Genomic DNA, 17,612 nt, shown 5'->3' with positions numbered 1-17,612 from the left:
CGGAGTAATAGAGCCAGGCTAGTATTTAAAAAAAATAAAAATAGATAAAGTCATTATGAGACATTATGAGAGTAATGTAACATTATAAAGTCATACTCTTATTAGAATAAAGTGATAATAATAATAAAGTCACAATATCAGAATAAAGTAATAAAATGATGAGAATAAAGTTGCAACATATATGACGGTCAACCAGCACCATCAAAAAACAGCAACCTAAATCCACTTTGCCTTCATATTTCCTTATTTGTGAAACCGATGCCAAAGTATAACTTCACAAGATGCTTGACATTCCTCATTTTAGGGAGGACTGACTTCTTGTAAGAGTTGTCATAAAATATAACTTTATTCTCATAATTGTATGACTTTGTTCTCGTAATTTTATGACTTTATTGTCGGAATTTTATGACTTTCTTGTAATGTTACCATTTTATTCTTGTAATATTATGACTTTATTCTCATAATATTTTGACTTTATGATAATTTTGCAACTTAATTCTCCTAATATTATGAATTTAATCTCATAATATTACGACTTTATAATGTTACATTATTCTCATAATGTTATGACTACTCTCGTGTATATATATAAAAAAAAGAAAATCTCTAGCCTGTATTTAGATGTTAAATACTCAAGTACATAGCAAACATTTATACTTCCATAAATGATAAGCTGATGTTAATATATAATTAATTAATATAAAAACAAAGCCTCTAACAGTTCAGGTTTTTAAAAGGATAGAAGTTCTTGCATTTTATGCATCAGGCCCTTAAGAAAAAAATGAGCTATGTCTGTCACAACTAAAGTCAAAATAATTTACTAAGGGGGAAAAAACGAGCACAAAAAATGCCTTTTATAAAAGATAAATAAATCCTTATTTAAGAAGCAGTAGTGCTATTAATGCTTTTCATGGTTTATGAGAGACAAAGTTTTAAATTTGCAAAAAGATGTCGAACGAAAAAAAAAATCTGAGTAACCACAGTTGAAATAAATAGCTTTTTGATCCCTCCCCTCCTATGCAACATTTGCCAGCTGGGTCTGCACGCTTCACTGCAGTCATGGGCATCTAAAGCCGGTTGGTCTGGTGGAGCAGAGGAGGCTCCTTGGCTGTATTTGCTTTATGCATTTGCTAAACAGAGCAAAAAGAATATTTGATATCAGTAGGTCTTTTCTTAATACATTTAAGCTAAAAAGTATGTTTGTCATTTCTAAAACTAACGATTTAAACAAAACGTTGCCTCAGTCACTTCCCTGAGGCATCTGGCCTAATGCTGTGAAGACCTTTTAAGAGTACAGCAGATAGATGTCATGGAAGATCTCAGCAGTCCCACATATCTATGTTCTTGTCTTTCATTTTTCTTTCATATTTAGTCATCACAGGACCAGGTTCCACCAGCGTAGTGCTTGGGAAAAAAAATATGTAAATCCACTACCAGGAATTATGTTAAACTGAAAAAAGACTATTTGATAACTGAAGGTTTACTTGTGCCTGGCTGCAGTGTTTTAAGATGCTTTATTGTTCACTTGATGTTACATTTCAATGCTCTTGCAACCAGACTTTCACAAAATCCTTCCACAGCAAAGTTGGACGCAGAGTAGACATCACTGAACAGAGGTCCTTTGTGGAAACATTAGGCGAGTTAATAACAGCAGAAGAAGTGTTTTTTTAACTACTATGTCTGAAATTCTATTCAGTCAAACAAAACAAACCTTGTATTCCCACGACACTGCTCATCACCACAGTATGGCCGTCCTGCCTTTGCTTCATGTCTGGCAGCACCTCTTTCACCAACCGCATTAGGCTAAAAAGGTTGACGTCAAAGAGCTCCTTCATTGCAGCAACTTTGGCACTTGAAGGGTCCAAACCTGCCGATGCCAGCTTTGCTCACTACAGCTGCACAATGGTCTCTTTCAATCATCTGTTCTTGTGAATTCAAATGTACTTTGAACATGGTGCAAAGAAAACAGATCAGGGATATCCACTTGGCTGTTGGGGAGACAGTTGATGCACTCTTTGATGAATTCCTCACAGTAGACATCAAACTTTTGGATCACTGGGATTTTAGTAAATGCAGAACCTGCAGCCTTTTTAGTGGGTTACGTTTCTCAAGATCCCTCATTGTGGAAACTACTGGCTCAGAGAAAGACAAATAAACAGGATGTCATTAATATCTAATTTTATATTCTTATTACTGTAGTGGATATTTTAGGTGCAGTGAGGACAACTTCAAGTTCTGACCTTTAAAGTGTTTGGTCACATTGTTGGCCAAGCGTACTGCCACAGCCAAGCCAATACCAGAGGAGCAACCTGCCACCAACACTCTGCTGGTCCCCATGGTGCAAGTGTTGAACCTTAATTATCTGATTAAAGTTGGGTGAAATATAAAAGCACTAACATCAGCCCAGTGCAAGACATGCATATTTACAATATGCATTTGTTTAAAGATTTAATGGGAAAAGCACGAGAAAACCATAAGAACCATAAAGTTTAGGTGCTTGTAAAAAGGAGAATCAGTAACACTCTTGGTTCTTAAGTAAAAAAAGTCCAAATAATAATAAAAGTGAAAACTGCTTATATCTGAATACTGCTCTTCCACACTGATCCAAGCATTCTGGGTCATGATAGTTTCAGATTAGTGGGGCAATTCCAAATGACCTACCAAAACCTCGTTATTAAAGCTAACCATTTTATAAATAAATCAGACTTTCAATATTCTGTATTATTTTCAAACTGATCTTAATTTGGAGAAGGCATGTACGTTTATTTATATAGCACATTTCAGTGGCAAGACAATACTAAGGGCTCCTCATGAGGAAAAAGAAAAATAATTTTCTGTGGCAGTGATCAAATACAAATAATTGAAGAGCATAAGAATAAATAACTTAAATAAGATGATTATAATATATGAGGATCTGTAAAGGTGGAGTATGCTTCCCCTTGACCTTGGCAGCAGAATACGGACAATAAAAGTAAATGTTCTCCCTAGATTATTATATGTCTTTGCAGCACTCCCAGTAGAGGTCCCAGCAAAACAATTTAGGGAGTGGGATAAGCATATATCCAGATTTATATGGCGTAATAAAAAACCAAGAGAATAATATTCAACCCTTCAGCTGCCAATGGAGCAGGGGGTATAGCCCTGCCTTGCTTAGTGGACTATTGCATGTCATCCCAGATTAGACCCTTAGTGCTGCTGGTGTAATCCAAACTACTATTCTAAATGGAAGAACATCGATCTTTTTCTATATTGCACTTGCCTATATAATCTGTGCTTGGTTGCTTAAACAGGCTTCCTCAAGTATACCAATTCTCTTCATGCTTTCTCTTGGTTTGTCTTGACCATGGATACAGGCTGTGGGCAAAACAGGGAATCACTTCCTTCTGTAAAATAATAAAAAAGGGCATTTAATAAATTACTGGGATTTATGCCAAATTTATGAGATTGGAAGAGGTGATCATTTTCGCTGTCTGCAGGTGCAATTTTTTGAGGGGAAGGGAAATCATGACCCCTGAATTAGTGTTAAATCCAGGGATAAAGCAGCTGTTACTAATACAAAAGGCATCATTGGCAAGCTTTACCGAAATTTCACAACTATGAATAAGAGGTTGACAGATTACATCAGACAGAGGTGGGAAAAGGAAGCCAACATTACAAACTCAGAGGAAGCTTGGTCTCAACTGTGGAAAAACATCTTTTCAACTACTATCTCTTCAGAATGGCAGGATTTTGGCTGGAAGAACCTTTGTTTTTTTACTACACCAAAGCAGAAATCAAGGTTAAGTGGTGCACAGTTGCCCTGCTGGAGAGGGTGACGGATGGTTTCTGCAGATTATGTTCATATTTATTGGTCCTGTCCTAAATTGAAGATCTTTTGGCTCAAAGTTAAGCAAATAAGCTCTGAAACTCTGGATAAAGTATTGGACTTTTCTTTCATCTCCTTGTACCTTGGAAAAATCCCTGAAGGACTCAGTTCAAGTGACACATATTTACTCTGGATTTTCTTTATTGCAAGCAAGAAGGGAATCACCAAATGCTGGCTCCAGTCAGGCCCACCTAACTTGAGGGTCTTCATAAGTATTATAAACTGAATCCACAAAATAGAAACATTGACTGTTTCCATACATATCAAGAAGGAGAAAGGAGAGATACTCTGGGAAAAATTACTTAAAAATTCATAACAATTTATTTTTGTGAATTGGAAAAAACATCTGCCTCCCTGACTGTTGGGTGTATACCCTGCTTCTATGTGGGTTTATATAAAGTTTAAAAATATAGTTTAAAAAAAATGATTATGTTAAAAATGATGATTATGTTAAAAATATTTCTAAATAGCACAATCAAAGGTCACTCTAAACAAATGTAATTATAATCTTGATTTCGGAGCTAAGAACAATAAGCTGTTTTTCCCATGTTTAATTCTGAGTACTCAGAAGTAGGCTTCACCCAGAAGACCTGGGAGATTTGGATCATTGATACACTAGCAACAAGTCTGTAATGTATTTTGGGTGATAAGCTATTCAGTGACACAGATTAAAAGAAGTTTATTAAAGTCTTTTTTGCTGAGAAATGGGTAATGAACAGTGTAAGGATGTTAGAATAGGGGGTGTGCTTGGTTTTGGTGAGGATGCAGGCAGCAGCATTCTGGACCAACTGCAGCTTTCTGACCTCTGAAGGCAACATTGCAGTGATTATATTAGATGAAAGCATTAATTATTTTACCAAGGTCTCAACCAGACATTAGTCTTTTAATCCTGTATATGTTTTTTAGATAGCCTAACGTATTACTGTCTTTCTGCACATAGGTCTGAGTCAATCATTATGCCTCGATTTCAGGTCTGATCGGTGCAATGGTGCAAGAATAAAGAGCTTTTTCTGAATGAGATGCTTATTCGCCACATGTCACTGTATCTGCAACTAGTCACACATCACTAGTATCTGCAAAAATCCTTACACAGCACAGGATGGATATGTAGTAGGTTGTTTGGTTTACTGTAGCCACTTACCTGCAGAGCCTACTGAGCAAACAAAACTGAGTCCAAAATGTTGGGACAGGAAGCTCTGGGATTACACAATCTGGTCATGTCAAGTCCCTTTGGAATTGTAGTTTTTTAGTAGAAAACTACACAAACAAACATTAAGAAACTTAATTCTTTTGTGTTTGTTTTTGTGGCTTTTTTTTATGCAGGAGCTATTTATCTTATTTCTATTATTTTCACCTTATTCAAAATATAAAATTGAGGCTCTGAACCCAACATTAAAACAATAAATACGAATCTATGCCCTCAAAACAATTCTAACTATTTAAGACCATTCCAAATGGGCCTATCTAAATGTATTTAGGAAAATGTATTCAGTGTTGCAACTTTCTGTTTCGCCACTGGGGGGCAGACTTATCTAACTACTTAGCTCTGCAATCACCATGATTGACAGAGTTTAATTAGAGCAGAACGTTTTTATCTGTAACAATTTCCAAATGTTCCAAAGTTTTTCTTACTATCTTAAAAATGCAGATGTTTTATTTTAAGAGCTGCATACAGCTTGAATACAAATGATTTATTGCAGGTATAAAACATTTGGAGTTGCTTGCTTACTACAGAAATTCAATAAAAGTCTTTAAAAACAGCGTACAAATACTGCTATTCATACCGATATATATTTAAATACTTGTTAAATGCTTTAGTAGTTAAGCAACATTTTTATATCAAGTGTAAAGTTTGAAAAATACAAAAACAGCAAAAATCATTGCTCAGTTTAATAGTTAAGCGAATTGTAATTTTTATTGTTGATATCAAAATTAAACCAGGAAAGAAACTAAACTGACTATGCTGCCATATCTAGATGTTTCAAGGTTAATAATAATTAGTTTAAAAATGTGACACCCTCCTCTGTAACCTGATTAAATGATAACAGCCTACTGATTCTTCATGAAGAATTAATATTTACGCCAAATAATAGAATGTGTCAATATATAACAATTTTGAAATGAACAGTGGCTGGCTCCTATCATCATCAATAATTTGAACATACATTATGCTAATCATATCCAAGCATGCTAAAAACATGGTGACTGTTTAGTTTAGTTCATTGTAGCTGACATTATGGACAGTTGTGTAGAAACCAAAATTATATAATTAGATTAGATTAGATTCAACTTTATTGTCATTACACATGTACAGGTACAAGGCAACAAAATGCAGTTTAGGTCTAACCAGAAGTGCAATAGCAACAAGTGCAGGATAAATAATGGTTCCATAAATACAGGACATGGGTATTTCTACTGAATGAGTATAGAGATGAATACTATTATATGGCAACGATTATTGGAGCTTCCTCTTTATCTTGAATAAAAATTGTTCATCATTTGTGTTTAAAAATGTTCTTTTTTGTAATTTTAGGTTTGAATTGTTTTCATATCATATTTGAAAAAAAATGAATAGGTTAACTGTCAGAAATTTCTAAAGAAAACTCTTTTGCATGATCCTACCACCACCTTGTTTGATTGCTGTGCTGTTGAGCTATGAATGCCTTACTTTGAATCCTCAGAACATGCTCCTTTTTGCGTTGGTGTGAGGGATTGCTTTCGAGTCAATAAGTCGATGCAATCAGCAGGTTTTCCTTGGATAGAGAACTTTGAACAGATCTGACTGTTTGATCTGGCTGAATTGTCCCAGTAGAGTGCCTTGAGATGACATGTGTTGCAAGTTGGAGCTATATAAATAAACTAAATTGAATTGAATTGTGGCCAAATAGTACTGCAGAGTAACACAGTGGGTAGAACTGCTGCCTTGCAGCAAGAAGTTACTGGTTTTAATTCCCAGCCTGGGGTCTTTCTGTATAGAGTTTGCATGTTCCCCCTGAGCATGAGTGGGTTCTCTCTGGCTACTCCGGCTTCTTTGCACAGTCCAAAAACATGACAGTTAGATTGATTGGCTTCTCTAAATTCTTCTTAGGTGTGAGTGTGTGTTTGTCTTTGTGTTGCCCTGTGATAGACTGGCGACCTGTCCAGGGTGTACCCCGACACTCACCCATTGACAGCTAGAGATAGGCACCAGCACCCCTCATTGTCCCCCACCAAGGATAAGCATGACAGAAAATGAATGGATGGCCAAAAAGCTTTTTTTTTCTTTTTTTCTTTTTTTTTTTTTACATGGTTTTGGTTTTTAGGTGAGGCTTCTTGGGTTTTGAAAATGTTAAGAATGTTTTTACTGACAGTACCTGTGATGTTTTGTCATTTTCATGATCATGGCAGGCTTCAGTCTTGGTAGTTCCTGAAATGATTCTGAATATTGTAACCAGTTTCCTTTCATCATGAGTTGGTACACTCACGATGATTGTATTTTTTTGTCACACCAATGGGTGACCATGAATAACTAGTAATTCCATTCAATTGTTTGAACTGATCCTTTTATAACCTGTTTTTATTAATGAAAGTGCTCCACAGACCTTCTAGTTTCAATATCAAGTATCTATGCATATTTCTCAAATGATACAAAAATACATACTTTACATGATAATTTTAATCAAAGCAAATTTTTAAGGCTAAATGATTGTTTTGCATTTCATACAAATTAAAAACAAGTGAATTGAGTAATGACTCAGATCTACTGCTCCCTGAAGGCCAGAACAATGTAGTAACTTGCACAACCACTGGACCTTGATGAAACATGTTATGTGACATGATTTATTCTTCTTTGTTTTTGCACTATGAAGATTTCAGCTGTTTCTTGTTTTGAAACACTGGGAGTGTTTCCACTTCTACCCTTTTTCCCAGAGACTGAAGAAAAATCAAACGCGCCTTTGGGGAGGATTATACAACCAATACATATTTAAACCTTAATGCAAATTAAACAGTTTTAAAGACAAATACATCTGTCAGTATAATATTTAGCTTTTTTACTAGAGTCCCACTGAATGCAACGCACTGGTTTGTGCGTCAAAGATTTTAGGTAAGAGTAGTAAAAGTAGCACTCCTTTATTTCTACTCATGTAAAATTAGAAAGTATTCAGCAGTGATGCTCACAAGAAAAAAGATAACGTACAACTACTTTTTTCGAAAATGTTACTCCAGCAAATGTAAGAGTAAATGTATCTAGTTAACACCCAGCTTTGCTTCAAAGTAACAGCAGCAGCTGCTGGTCAATGAATATTGCAGCTTTCTTTGTAGATTCTTTATTCATGATAATTATAAACCTTTTTGTCATTATGTACTTTCTATTATTCTGTTTGTTGCATTATAGTTTTTGTCCACTATACACATGGGCGTAAAAGAACATTCTGTCCGATAGTTAAGATCAGGTGTCCTGCAAAGAATAACAGAGGTATTGAGAGGGTTTTGATGAAAGGTCCTATCAATGTCACTAACTCCCTTGCCTGTTCTATTATTTCTCTTCCAGAACAACGTTTTATTTTCCTTTTGCAAATGAGATTCAAGGAGCTTTTACAACACTTTCAATATAATTAATCACGATGTTAAATGAGAATATCAGAGAACACAAAATGTTCTGTGTTGTTCAGCCAACAGAATTTATTTTTGCCATGGAATAAGGTGTCAAATCCAGCCAGCTATGTCTGCACATTGATGTTTTGACAAAAGGAACAAGAAACAATTTGGTAATAAATAAATTAAGTTGACCATGTACAAAAAAAGAAAACAAAGATCAAATTCAAATATTTTTTTATTGTCTCTCTTTTAAAATTGCCATCCCTATTTCTGAGAAAAAAAAACACAATATATCCGGGAGAATGTAATGTTTTTTTTCCCATTAATCCAAAAAGGCAAGACTTTGCTGCTGAACTGTAACTGGTTTAACTACCTATATCATCCCATGACTGCATAAATGCATATGAAGCAAAGGTCAAAGTTACTGTTGACCTTTATGTCATGTTGCCTGAAGTGAACAAAACACTTTTTTCAATATTAAGAGTTCTTTTGTAATTCACAAACTCTAATAGTAAACTCACATCTGTAAGTTTTTATACCTTTTTTATAGCAATATATATAACATAAAAAACAAGGTTATCTAACATATTAATGAGAAAACAAGTATTCCAACATTCTCCTGTTTCTGGGGAGGTTTCTCATTTGTTTTGCCTCTCTGTTGTCTGGTTTGAACTAAGGGCTTAGGGAGTGGCCTGTTTTCTTTTCATAACCAGAGGAATAAATACTGCCTTTGGGTTACTCTGAGGAGATTCCTGTTTGGGACAGTGATAACTCAACATTGACCCGTCATGTGAGTATACTTTTACCATAGCTTTGTGCATGATGAACTGAAATGTATAAAAGTGGAATTTAGTGAAGAAACAACTCAGCCTTGTGTGTCTCAGGATTTGTCTTACAGGTTTTGTTACTCTAATGTTGATCTTCACAGCTGAGGCTAGAGTTGGGTATGAATATTTCATCCAAATTCTAACTAGTAGATTTATTTCTTTAACTTACCTTATATGTGTATTGGAGTAAAAAAATATAATTTTCGGACTTTACAGAGACTCTTCCCAGCTGAACTTCTGCAGTGAGACAGAACAGTGTCTGCTCTTTGACTCGATTTGCAACTCCACCACATATGAGGTTAGAGGTTTTTTATATATATTTATATAATATTTTTTTATTATTTTTTTATTATTAATTTAGAATTATCCATCCAATACCTATGCAGGTTTATCATTCTACTTGGATTTTAACCACAAATACATTGTTAAATGTATTTAACTGTGTTGTATTGTTTTTTGTTGCTGCTTAAACTAGTTTTTATGTAAAATTTTTACCATTGTTTTCCATATTATAAAGCTTAATTTATCTCTTATGATTGCTGTTGGTACATGGGTACACATGGGGTACACTGGTAACTGCCTCCATTAGTTACTGGAACGGGAACGAAGTGTTTGTGGACTTGACACCAAATAATTGTATTTAATGTTTATATTTTTCAGGTGCGTCATTATGAATCCGTGAAATGGGTTTCAACTGATTACAAAACATTCTCTATGGAGCTCATGATGTTTCCATCCTTCTGGCGACTGTATGGGTACATCACGGGTGAAAACGAGGAAGGTTCGTATGAATATATGAATCTTATTGTTAATTTCTTATGGATACTTTTTTTAAATTAAACTCAGACCAAAACAAAATCATTCTAACAATAAAGGTCCTCACATGACTCATAAACAACAATAAATGGGATAAGATAAATGTAATGTAAAGTGCCCACTTTGATTTCAGTGTCTTTCTCTTAAAAGTTGATTTCCATCTAAAAAAAAAACTATTTGGTAAAGGTTTTTTTTTTTAAACTGAAGAATGATTATAGCTCAATCTAAATCTGTATTTTTGTCAACCCAAATGTCTTTTAGCTATCAGTGATTTCGTACATTTTTTGGTACATCAATTCTGTTTAAGAGTTTGTTTGTCATTTATGCAGGCAAAAAAATCGACATGACTGCACCTGTTCTGATAAAAATCCCTGAAAAGAAAATGTATAAGCAAGGTGTCTTCACGATGAGTTTCTTGCTGCCGGCCGAATATCAGAATAACCCCCCACAACCTACCAACAAAGATGTAAACTTTGTTATGAAATTTGAATATTTTATTTCAGATCTACTTTTAGGACTAATAAATAATGATTAAAAAAAAAAAAAAACTTCTGACTTGCAGGTTTATATCCAAGAGATGCCGGCTATGAATGTATATGTGCGCAGCCATGGAGACATGATGCATACCTTTGCTGATAATAAGCACTGTGAGGAACTCTCCTCTGCTCTTCGCCCAGTGAATGCAAAATATGAAAAGGGGTTCCATTATGGGGCTGGATATAACAGGTAATGAAATAACAAAAAAATAGAAGCCATGTTAGTGTATAACAACTCATAATCGAATATGTCTGTATGGGTTTCCTTGTTTTCTTGCAGACCAAGTTGGAATAAAAAGTGCCACAGTGAAGTCTGGTACGTTGTTGAGGGGGATCCAGTCTGCAACAACAGTGAGGCAGATGATCAAAACCCTGAACCCTAGGAGACATCCTTTGCATAGGCTACTGCAGACAATGCCTCTGTTATAGCTGAGCTTTGCCAAATGTTTAATGTAACCCAAATGTTAAAAAAACAACAAATGCATGTTTTTTGATGATTTTTAATTTAGTGTTTGCCTTTATTTTGGTTGGCAAATAAAGTAGTGTTGTGCAGAAGCTATTCTGTTTATTTATGGGTTTTTGAGTAATTAATCTTTTTAGACATACTACAAAAGAAAACGGGGAAGGTAAAGTGAAGTAGAGCTTTGCACATTCAAACCAGGAGATGGCACTAATTAGGTTAAATGAGTGAACTGAATACCATGAAACAGTTGAAACAGTTTTTTATATAAGCAGGCTATTTCATGCTAAATATTTAGTTTAAGAAATACAAACTGAAAACTTAGTTTGCAATGTTATATAATATTTAAAAGTTGGCCAACTATCAAGACATCAAGAAGGATTTGGCAAGATGAATGGCCATTGGTCGGCAGCTTAACACAAGAGTAGAGACAATTAAAATAAATATTTTACCACAGTTGTTATACTTGTTCCAATCATGGCCAGTGATGGTGTCACAAAAACAATTCATAGAATGGGATAGAGGCATATCAAGGTTTATGGTATATGGAAAGGAAAGAAAATTAAGGTGAGATATTAAACACTTCAGCTCCCAAAGGACAGAGGGGGTTTGGGTTTAGCAGGCCTAAAATAATATTTTTATGCTGCACGGATAAGACCTCTGATCTGCTGGTTAAATGATGAACATGTTTCTAAATGATGGAAACATCTGGAAATGGGCAGAAAAGATATAAGAATAAGAAATTTGATACGACCATTGAAAGAACTAAGTAATCAGTTAGATTAAATAAGTAGAACTAGAATTGAAATATGGAATACAGTAATTGAAAATGAAAAACTAGACAAAGATATAAGAAGCCTGAGTTGGTTTGCTTGGGACTCTGTGTTTAGACCAGGTGTTTATGATGAAGGGTTCAAGCAGTAGGGCAGTAAAGGTATTGCAGCAATGTGTAAAATGGAAGAAAAATGTAAGTTGCTAAGTTTCAATAAGTTAAAGACAAAATTTGGATTAGATTATCAGTATCAGTATCGGTATCTACAAATAAAAGATTAATATGACAAGAGATAAAAATTAACACCAGTAAAATAAATTAGATTTTTTTTAAATCCTACGAGGGGAAAAAAAAAGTTTAATAATCTCAGTGTAGTACCAGGGACTGATGGCAGGCAAAAAAAAAAAAAAAAAAAACATCTACAAAACATATTAAAGATAAATGGGAAAAGGAACTGAAGGACCATATAAGCGAGGAAGAGTGGTTTAGAATATGTAATACATATATTCTGATCCTGTCAACAGATAAATGGTTATTGGAAATAATATCTGCTGGAATTTGAAAACAATATATAGGATGTGGAATACCTAGATCATGTAAGACACTCTATCTGGAAGATAATTTTCAAGTAAATGTATTACTTTCATCAAATAAAAAGCCATTACAATTTTGTGGTATAAAAAAGAACCACCAACTGTGCAGCAGTGGCTGAACATTGTGGAGGAGATATCTGTGATGGATAAACACATATATATTTTGAGATGGGAAGCCAGGCAGTTTGTGGAAAATTGGGAAAAATTGAATGAATACAGAAAGAAAAAATGCACCACTCCCATAATATGGACATTGATAATGGACAATTGTATATGGATTTAAACATGCTGGAATCTCCCTACTGTTACAATTCAGAGAAAAGTTCAATAAAAAATAAGTTAAAAAAAAGTTGGGCAGGTAACCATTCACATTAAGCTGGTCCACTGCTTTGACGTCACTGGACCAGTTTGTGTTAATCCTGCTTCAGCACTATCTTATCACCACTAGCACTGTCTGGAAGGTTAAGATAACATATTCAAATTTTGTTACATAACCTGTTTTAATTTGCAGCTTTAATAAAACTCACCCAATAAAAAATATTTCTTGCTTAAATCAGGAAACATAATTTTTTTTATTTACTTCAATACTAGAAGGAAGCATAACTTCCTTGCCACCATGTCACCACTTAAGGTAAAGGATATCCTGTTGTTTCATTCACAGCTGCAAATACTTGCAATCCTAAAGTGTTACGTGAATGCTTACTATTAAGGCACATTACAGTAGATTTCAACAGCTGCCACAATGCACTTTTAACCGGCATCTCTCCTGGAAAATAAATGTTTAATTAAAGAAAAAAATATTTACAGCTGGTAGTGTAATAAAACAGTTAATACCAGATATTGCTACAGGAATAATTTGTTGTGCATGAGATAAAATTAAAGGCTATATAACACATAACTGATAATGGGGCAAAATGTTTTCACTTGAGTCTCTTTTGCAGAATATCACACTCCCTCTCACACTTAAACACACTCATCATTAGTGTTGGTTACATTTAGAAATCAACACAAGCAGTAAACCTAAATGTGCTTTAATGTAAATTTAGAGCTTCTTCACATTTCCATAATAAGGATAGCTGACATAAAATCACAATTTCTGTAGCTTTGCATCAGTCTCATGTTCTTTTTAATGGACTCTTATCTTATTTCCTGGGTTTATGAATGGCTCGGTGATCCAGAAGTGATTTCACTTCAGTAAGATTCCAGCAGGTGGCTATCTGTCTTCCCTACAGGGGCTGGCGGTTAGCTTGCTTGCTGACATACTGACTGGTTAGGAGTGCCAATCAGGAGAGGTTTTATGACACTCACTATGGAACAAAGTCCAAATGTAGGCCTTCAACACTTGTCAGTCCATCAGAGCTGTTGGGCCTGACCACCGCCTGGCTTTTCTCTGGCTCTCCTGCTGTCACTGTCTTGTCTCCTGGTCTTTGCAAAAATGAAGATTAAACTGAGCTGACTGTGAAGTTCATGTCCCCAGAGGATGGACATACCTGGTTATTTCATACAACAGCTTCAGTCTCCTGCCCATTACTCTGGTAACCATCCAGAGGATTTGGTCATGCAGGAGGGCTCAGCAACATGTGAGTACAAGATGGACTTCACCAGCTGCTCTTTATTAGAAATGTGAAAACATATTTTGTTTTATACAGATATTTTCATCAAATCTGCATCTGTTGCTGACAAATCAATTGGTTCTTCTAGAACACCCTATTTGGTGTTGCAAACAAGAAAATAAGAACTTGTAAATATTCTGTTTTAGGGATTTAAATTCATGTTCAGTCCATTTCATTTAGCAAACAGGGTCTGGAAATTATGTAAGGGTCGTGTATGTTATCAAAGGGAAGCAAATCTAGATGACTGATAAGGTACTTTCTGCAGCGAAGGGATGGCCCTGTACTGTTCCATGTTCTCACGACAACTGAGCAATAAACCTTATTTCATGTCGGCGACATTGATCTTGCCACAATTCTTAATTGGTAAATGTGTGTCAAAAATGGATCAAACATTTACTGTTTCTGTTGGATTTTGGCAGCTGAGGAAGAAAAGACTGAGGCAGGCAGCAGGCCAGAGCCAGAGGAGAGCTGTCCGGTTTGTGGTGACAAAGTATCTGGATACCACTATGGACTGCTCACCTGTGAGAGTTGCAAGGTATGACATAACCTGTTGATATGTTGTCCTGCTGTGATGATGAGGACCTGGATTTTTTTTTTTTCACTTGCACAGTAGTTACATTTTAGCAATGCTTCTTCCTCATACAGGGCTTCTTTAAACGCTCGGTGCAGAATAACAAACATTATACGTGTTCAGAGCAACAAAGCTGCCCAATGAACCTTTCCCAAAGGAAACGCTGCCCTTTCTGCCGCTTCCAGAAGTGTTTGGCTGTGGGCATGAGGAGAGAAGGTATTTAAGCTTTCATCGCTTTTTAAGTGAATTTTGCCTCTTTTTGATATGCAGTGCATTGAAAAGGTTACAGATGTTACCTGCTGTGGGTTTCTTGTTAAATTCAAATGCTTCAGAACATCAGTCCATGTAAAAGCATATAAATTTAACCTAAGTATGCAAAAAAAAAACAGCCGAAAGAAAAATATGACTTTTCAGAAACCGATTAGGCAAAATGGAACTTATGTTGGAAAGATCACATCTTCTCTTATTTGACTAAACAAAATATGTACTTATATTAATATTAATTTCAAAATAGTATTATTAGATGTTGCTTCTGACAAAAACATGGTTGTTGTTTAAAGGTCTAATGTAGTAGAAGCACAAGTTCTTCTCCCAAAAAGTCCTGAAAGTGGATTTCCAGCTTTTAGTGTTCACTGTGGACTTAAAAGGATAATTAGAAAAAAAAAAAAAACTTTGTCCAAATACTGCATTTTGAGGACAATAACGTTAACATGGAAACGGGTTGTTCTTGTTACCTTAAAACCAGATTGTGACTCAAAAGCAGTTTTTTGCATTTAACTAATGCTGTATGTGATGTAAAGTTTTAATAATCTGAATCATGCTGTGTCTAAAAAAGAAGGAAAAACATTTTTTTTATACGGTCTACAGCAATGTAGTTGTTCATCTTGCTTAAAATCAGTCATTCTGGGTATGGATAAATGTACATACAGGAAATGTATTTTTGGGGTCTATTATGAACCCTTTTCTTTATTTGCATTTCCACTTTTAGGCAAAACTAATCATTTCAGTCTTTTGCCAAATATGCTTTAAGTCTTTTGGTCAAACATGTTTGAATATGACTTTTTTTTGTGTGCCTCCAGCTGTAAGATCAGATCGTATGAGAGGTGGAAGGAATAAATTTGGGCCCCTGTACAGACGAGACAGGCAGATGAAACAGCAAAAGGCAAACACTGAGCCCTACAGGATTGAGATGGAAACTAGGCAAACATCTGTTCCCCAGTCTCCGAGTGACATTCACCAAATAAGTGGCCCAATAAACAACTCACCCTCTGCTGCTTTTCATCTCCCCCACTTCATGTATCCATCCGAAATGGAACAAAGTTGTCACCCCATGCCTCTGGACTGTACAATGAACAATCATGGAGCGCAAACATCTCCATCCATGCCTTTTCATGGACTCTATTGCACACTCCCTGAGTACTTGCAGGATAAAGGGGAGCCCAGCTTTAGCTACAGCCCAGTTCCTACACACTATCCAGTCCATTCAACCCCAGAGGATTCATTCGGACCAACATCGCCTCCCTGCTCAATACCAAGCTCAGCCCCTGCCATTTCCCAGAATAGGAATCAGGCTTTAAGAACAACTCCATCGACCATTCCTTCTCCTAACTTCCTTCACCAGCTTCTTGAAGGTGAACAAGATGAAGGTCAGCTACGGACCAAGGTCCTCACAAGTCTACAGAAAGAACAGGCCAATCGAGGGAAGCATGACTGTCTAAATACGTTCAGTATCATGTGCAAAATGGCTGACCAGACTCTGTTTGGACTTGTGGAGTGGGCCAGAAACAGCAATCTATTCAAAGAGCTCAAGGTGAGAAAACTTTGCTATATCAGAAAAGTCAAAGCAGCAGGTTAAGAGCTGACAGTTTTTTGGATTCAGAATTTTTCCTGTGCACCAGAATTTAGGGGATGTGGCTCTTTATTTTAAAATACTAAATGATGCCTCTGATAGGTGGACGACCAGATGGTGCTGCTGCAAAGCTGTTGGAGTGAGCTGCTGGTCCTAGATCATCTCTGCAGACAAGTCACCTACGGCAAAGAAGGATGTATTTATCTGGTCACAGGTCAACAGGTAAAGACATTCTGAAATTCCCATGAACTATTTTGAAGTAATGCAACAGAATTTCATCCCAAACTTCAACTACTAACTATAATTTATTCTCATGCAGATTGAAGTGTCAACCATTATTTCTCAGGCCGGAATGACATTAAGTAGCTTAGTAACAAGGACCCAAGACCTCGTGTCCAAACTTAAGGCACTCCAGTTTGACAGACAAGAGTTTGTCTGTCTTAAATACCTCGTCCTATTCAACCCAGGTTTGTGTTTTATTTAAACATCAGTGACTACGGTTAATTTTTTCAAATGTCTATATCATAAATGCAGCAGCTGTTGGCATTCAACCCACTCTCTGTGTTTTTAATGTATCAGATGTGAAGTCAGTGCAAAACCGCAGGCAAGTAGAGCAGACTCAGGAGAGGGTGAACAGGGCTCTCATGGAACATACCCAACAAAGTCACCGGGGACACTCAGACAAGTTTGGGCAGTTGCTTCTCCGGCTCCCTGAAGTACGCAGCATTAGCTTGCAAGTTGAGGACTATTTGGAGCAGCGCCACCTTCTTGGAGATTTACCCTGCAACTCTCTCCTTGCAGAGATGCTGCATGGGAAGCATAGCTAGGACTGTGCAGCAGTTTTGGTACATTACCAACACCTTCAACCATGTTGGACCATGCTATGAAAAAGTTTCTATCAGTGTTACCACAGCCAAACCTTGTAATTTTTTAGCAGAATTTTATAAATTAGGCAAGAATGCTGTTATTTGATGTAAAATGGAAAAACAAAATTGTTTAACAAAAGCAATAAAATACACCGTTAATAAAGCAAAGTAATCTTGTGTATACTTTTTAAGTTTGTTTTCTATTAAATACATAAAAATATTTCAATCTCACAAAAGGTTAAAGATGTATACGAAGATTATAAAAA

General features: G+C 35.8%; 3 protein-coding genes across 3 annotated transcripts; 2 read left to right on the top strand and 1 right to left on the bottom strand.

The window, feature by feature from the left end:
- Positions 1-1,240: 1,240 nt before the first annotated feature.
- LOC119785371 (retinol dehydrogenase 8) lies at positions 1,241-2,337 on the bottom strand. The gene is given in 8 exon segments (XM_038287998.1): positions 1,241-1,331; positions 1,333-1,404; positions 1,526-1,619; positions 1,712-1,842; positions 1,844-1,885; positions 1,968-2,091; positions 2,094-2,132; positions 2,241-2,337. Coding segments are annotated over 8 exon segments (690 nt in total).
- Positions 2,338-9,108: 6,771 nt separating this feature from the next.
- Positions 9,109-11,106, top strand: soul5 (heme-binding protein soul5). The gene is made up of 7 exons (XM_038287965.1): positions 9,109-9,233; positions 9,328-9,387; positions 9,487-9,568; positions 9,931-10,051; positions 10,416-10,552; positions 10,649-10,812; positions 10,903-11,106. Coding segments are annotated over exons 1-7 (669 nt in total). The 5' UTR covers positions 9,109-9,231; the 3' UTR covers positions 11,006-11,106.
- A 2,673-nt stretch (positions 11,107-13,779) lies between these two features.
- Positions 13,780-17,514, top strand: nr5a5 (nuclear receptor subfamily 5, group A, member 5). Its single transcript, XM_038287986.1, has 7 exons — positions 13,780-14,027; positions 14,480-14,595; positions 14,706-14,847; positions 15,711-16,441; positions 16,583-16,702; positions 16,800-16,947; positions 17,060-17,514. Exons 1-7 carry the CDS (start codon positions 13,928-13,930, stop codon positions 17,305-17,307), a joined length of 1,605 nt encoding a protein of 534 aa, XP_038143914.1. The 5' UTR covers positions 13,780-13,927; the 3' UTR covers positions 17,308-17,514.
- Positions 17,515-17,612: the final 98 nt, after the last annotated feature.

Source organism: Cyprinodon tularosa, unplaced genomic scaffold (genome assembly GCF_016077235.1).
Source record: "Cyprinodon tularosa strain WSP-4 unplaced genomic scaffold, ASM1607723v1 ctg246, whole genome shotgun sequence".
Lineage (NCBI taxonomy): Eukaryota > Metazoa > Chordata > Actinopteri > Cyprinodontiformes > Cyprinodontidae > Cyprinodon > Cyprinodon tularosa.
The sequence above is the reverse complement of the archived record's forward strand: the minus strand, read 5'-3'. Positions and strand labels throughout refer to the sequence as shown.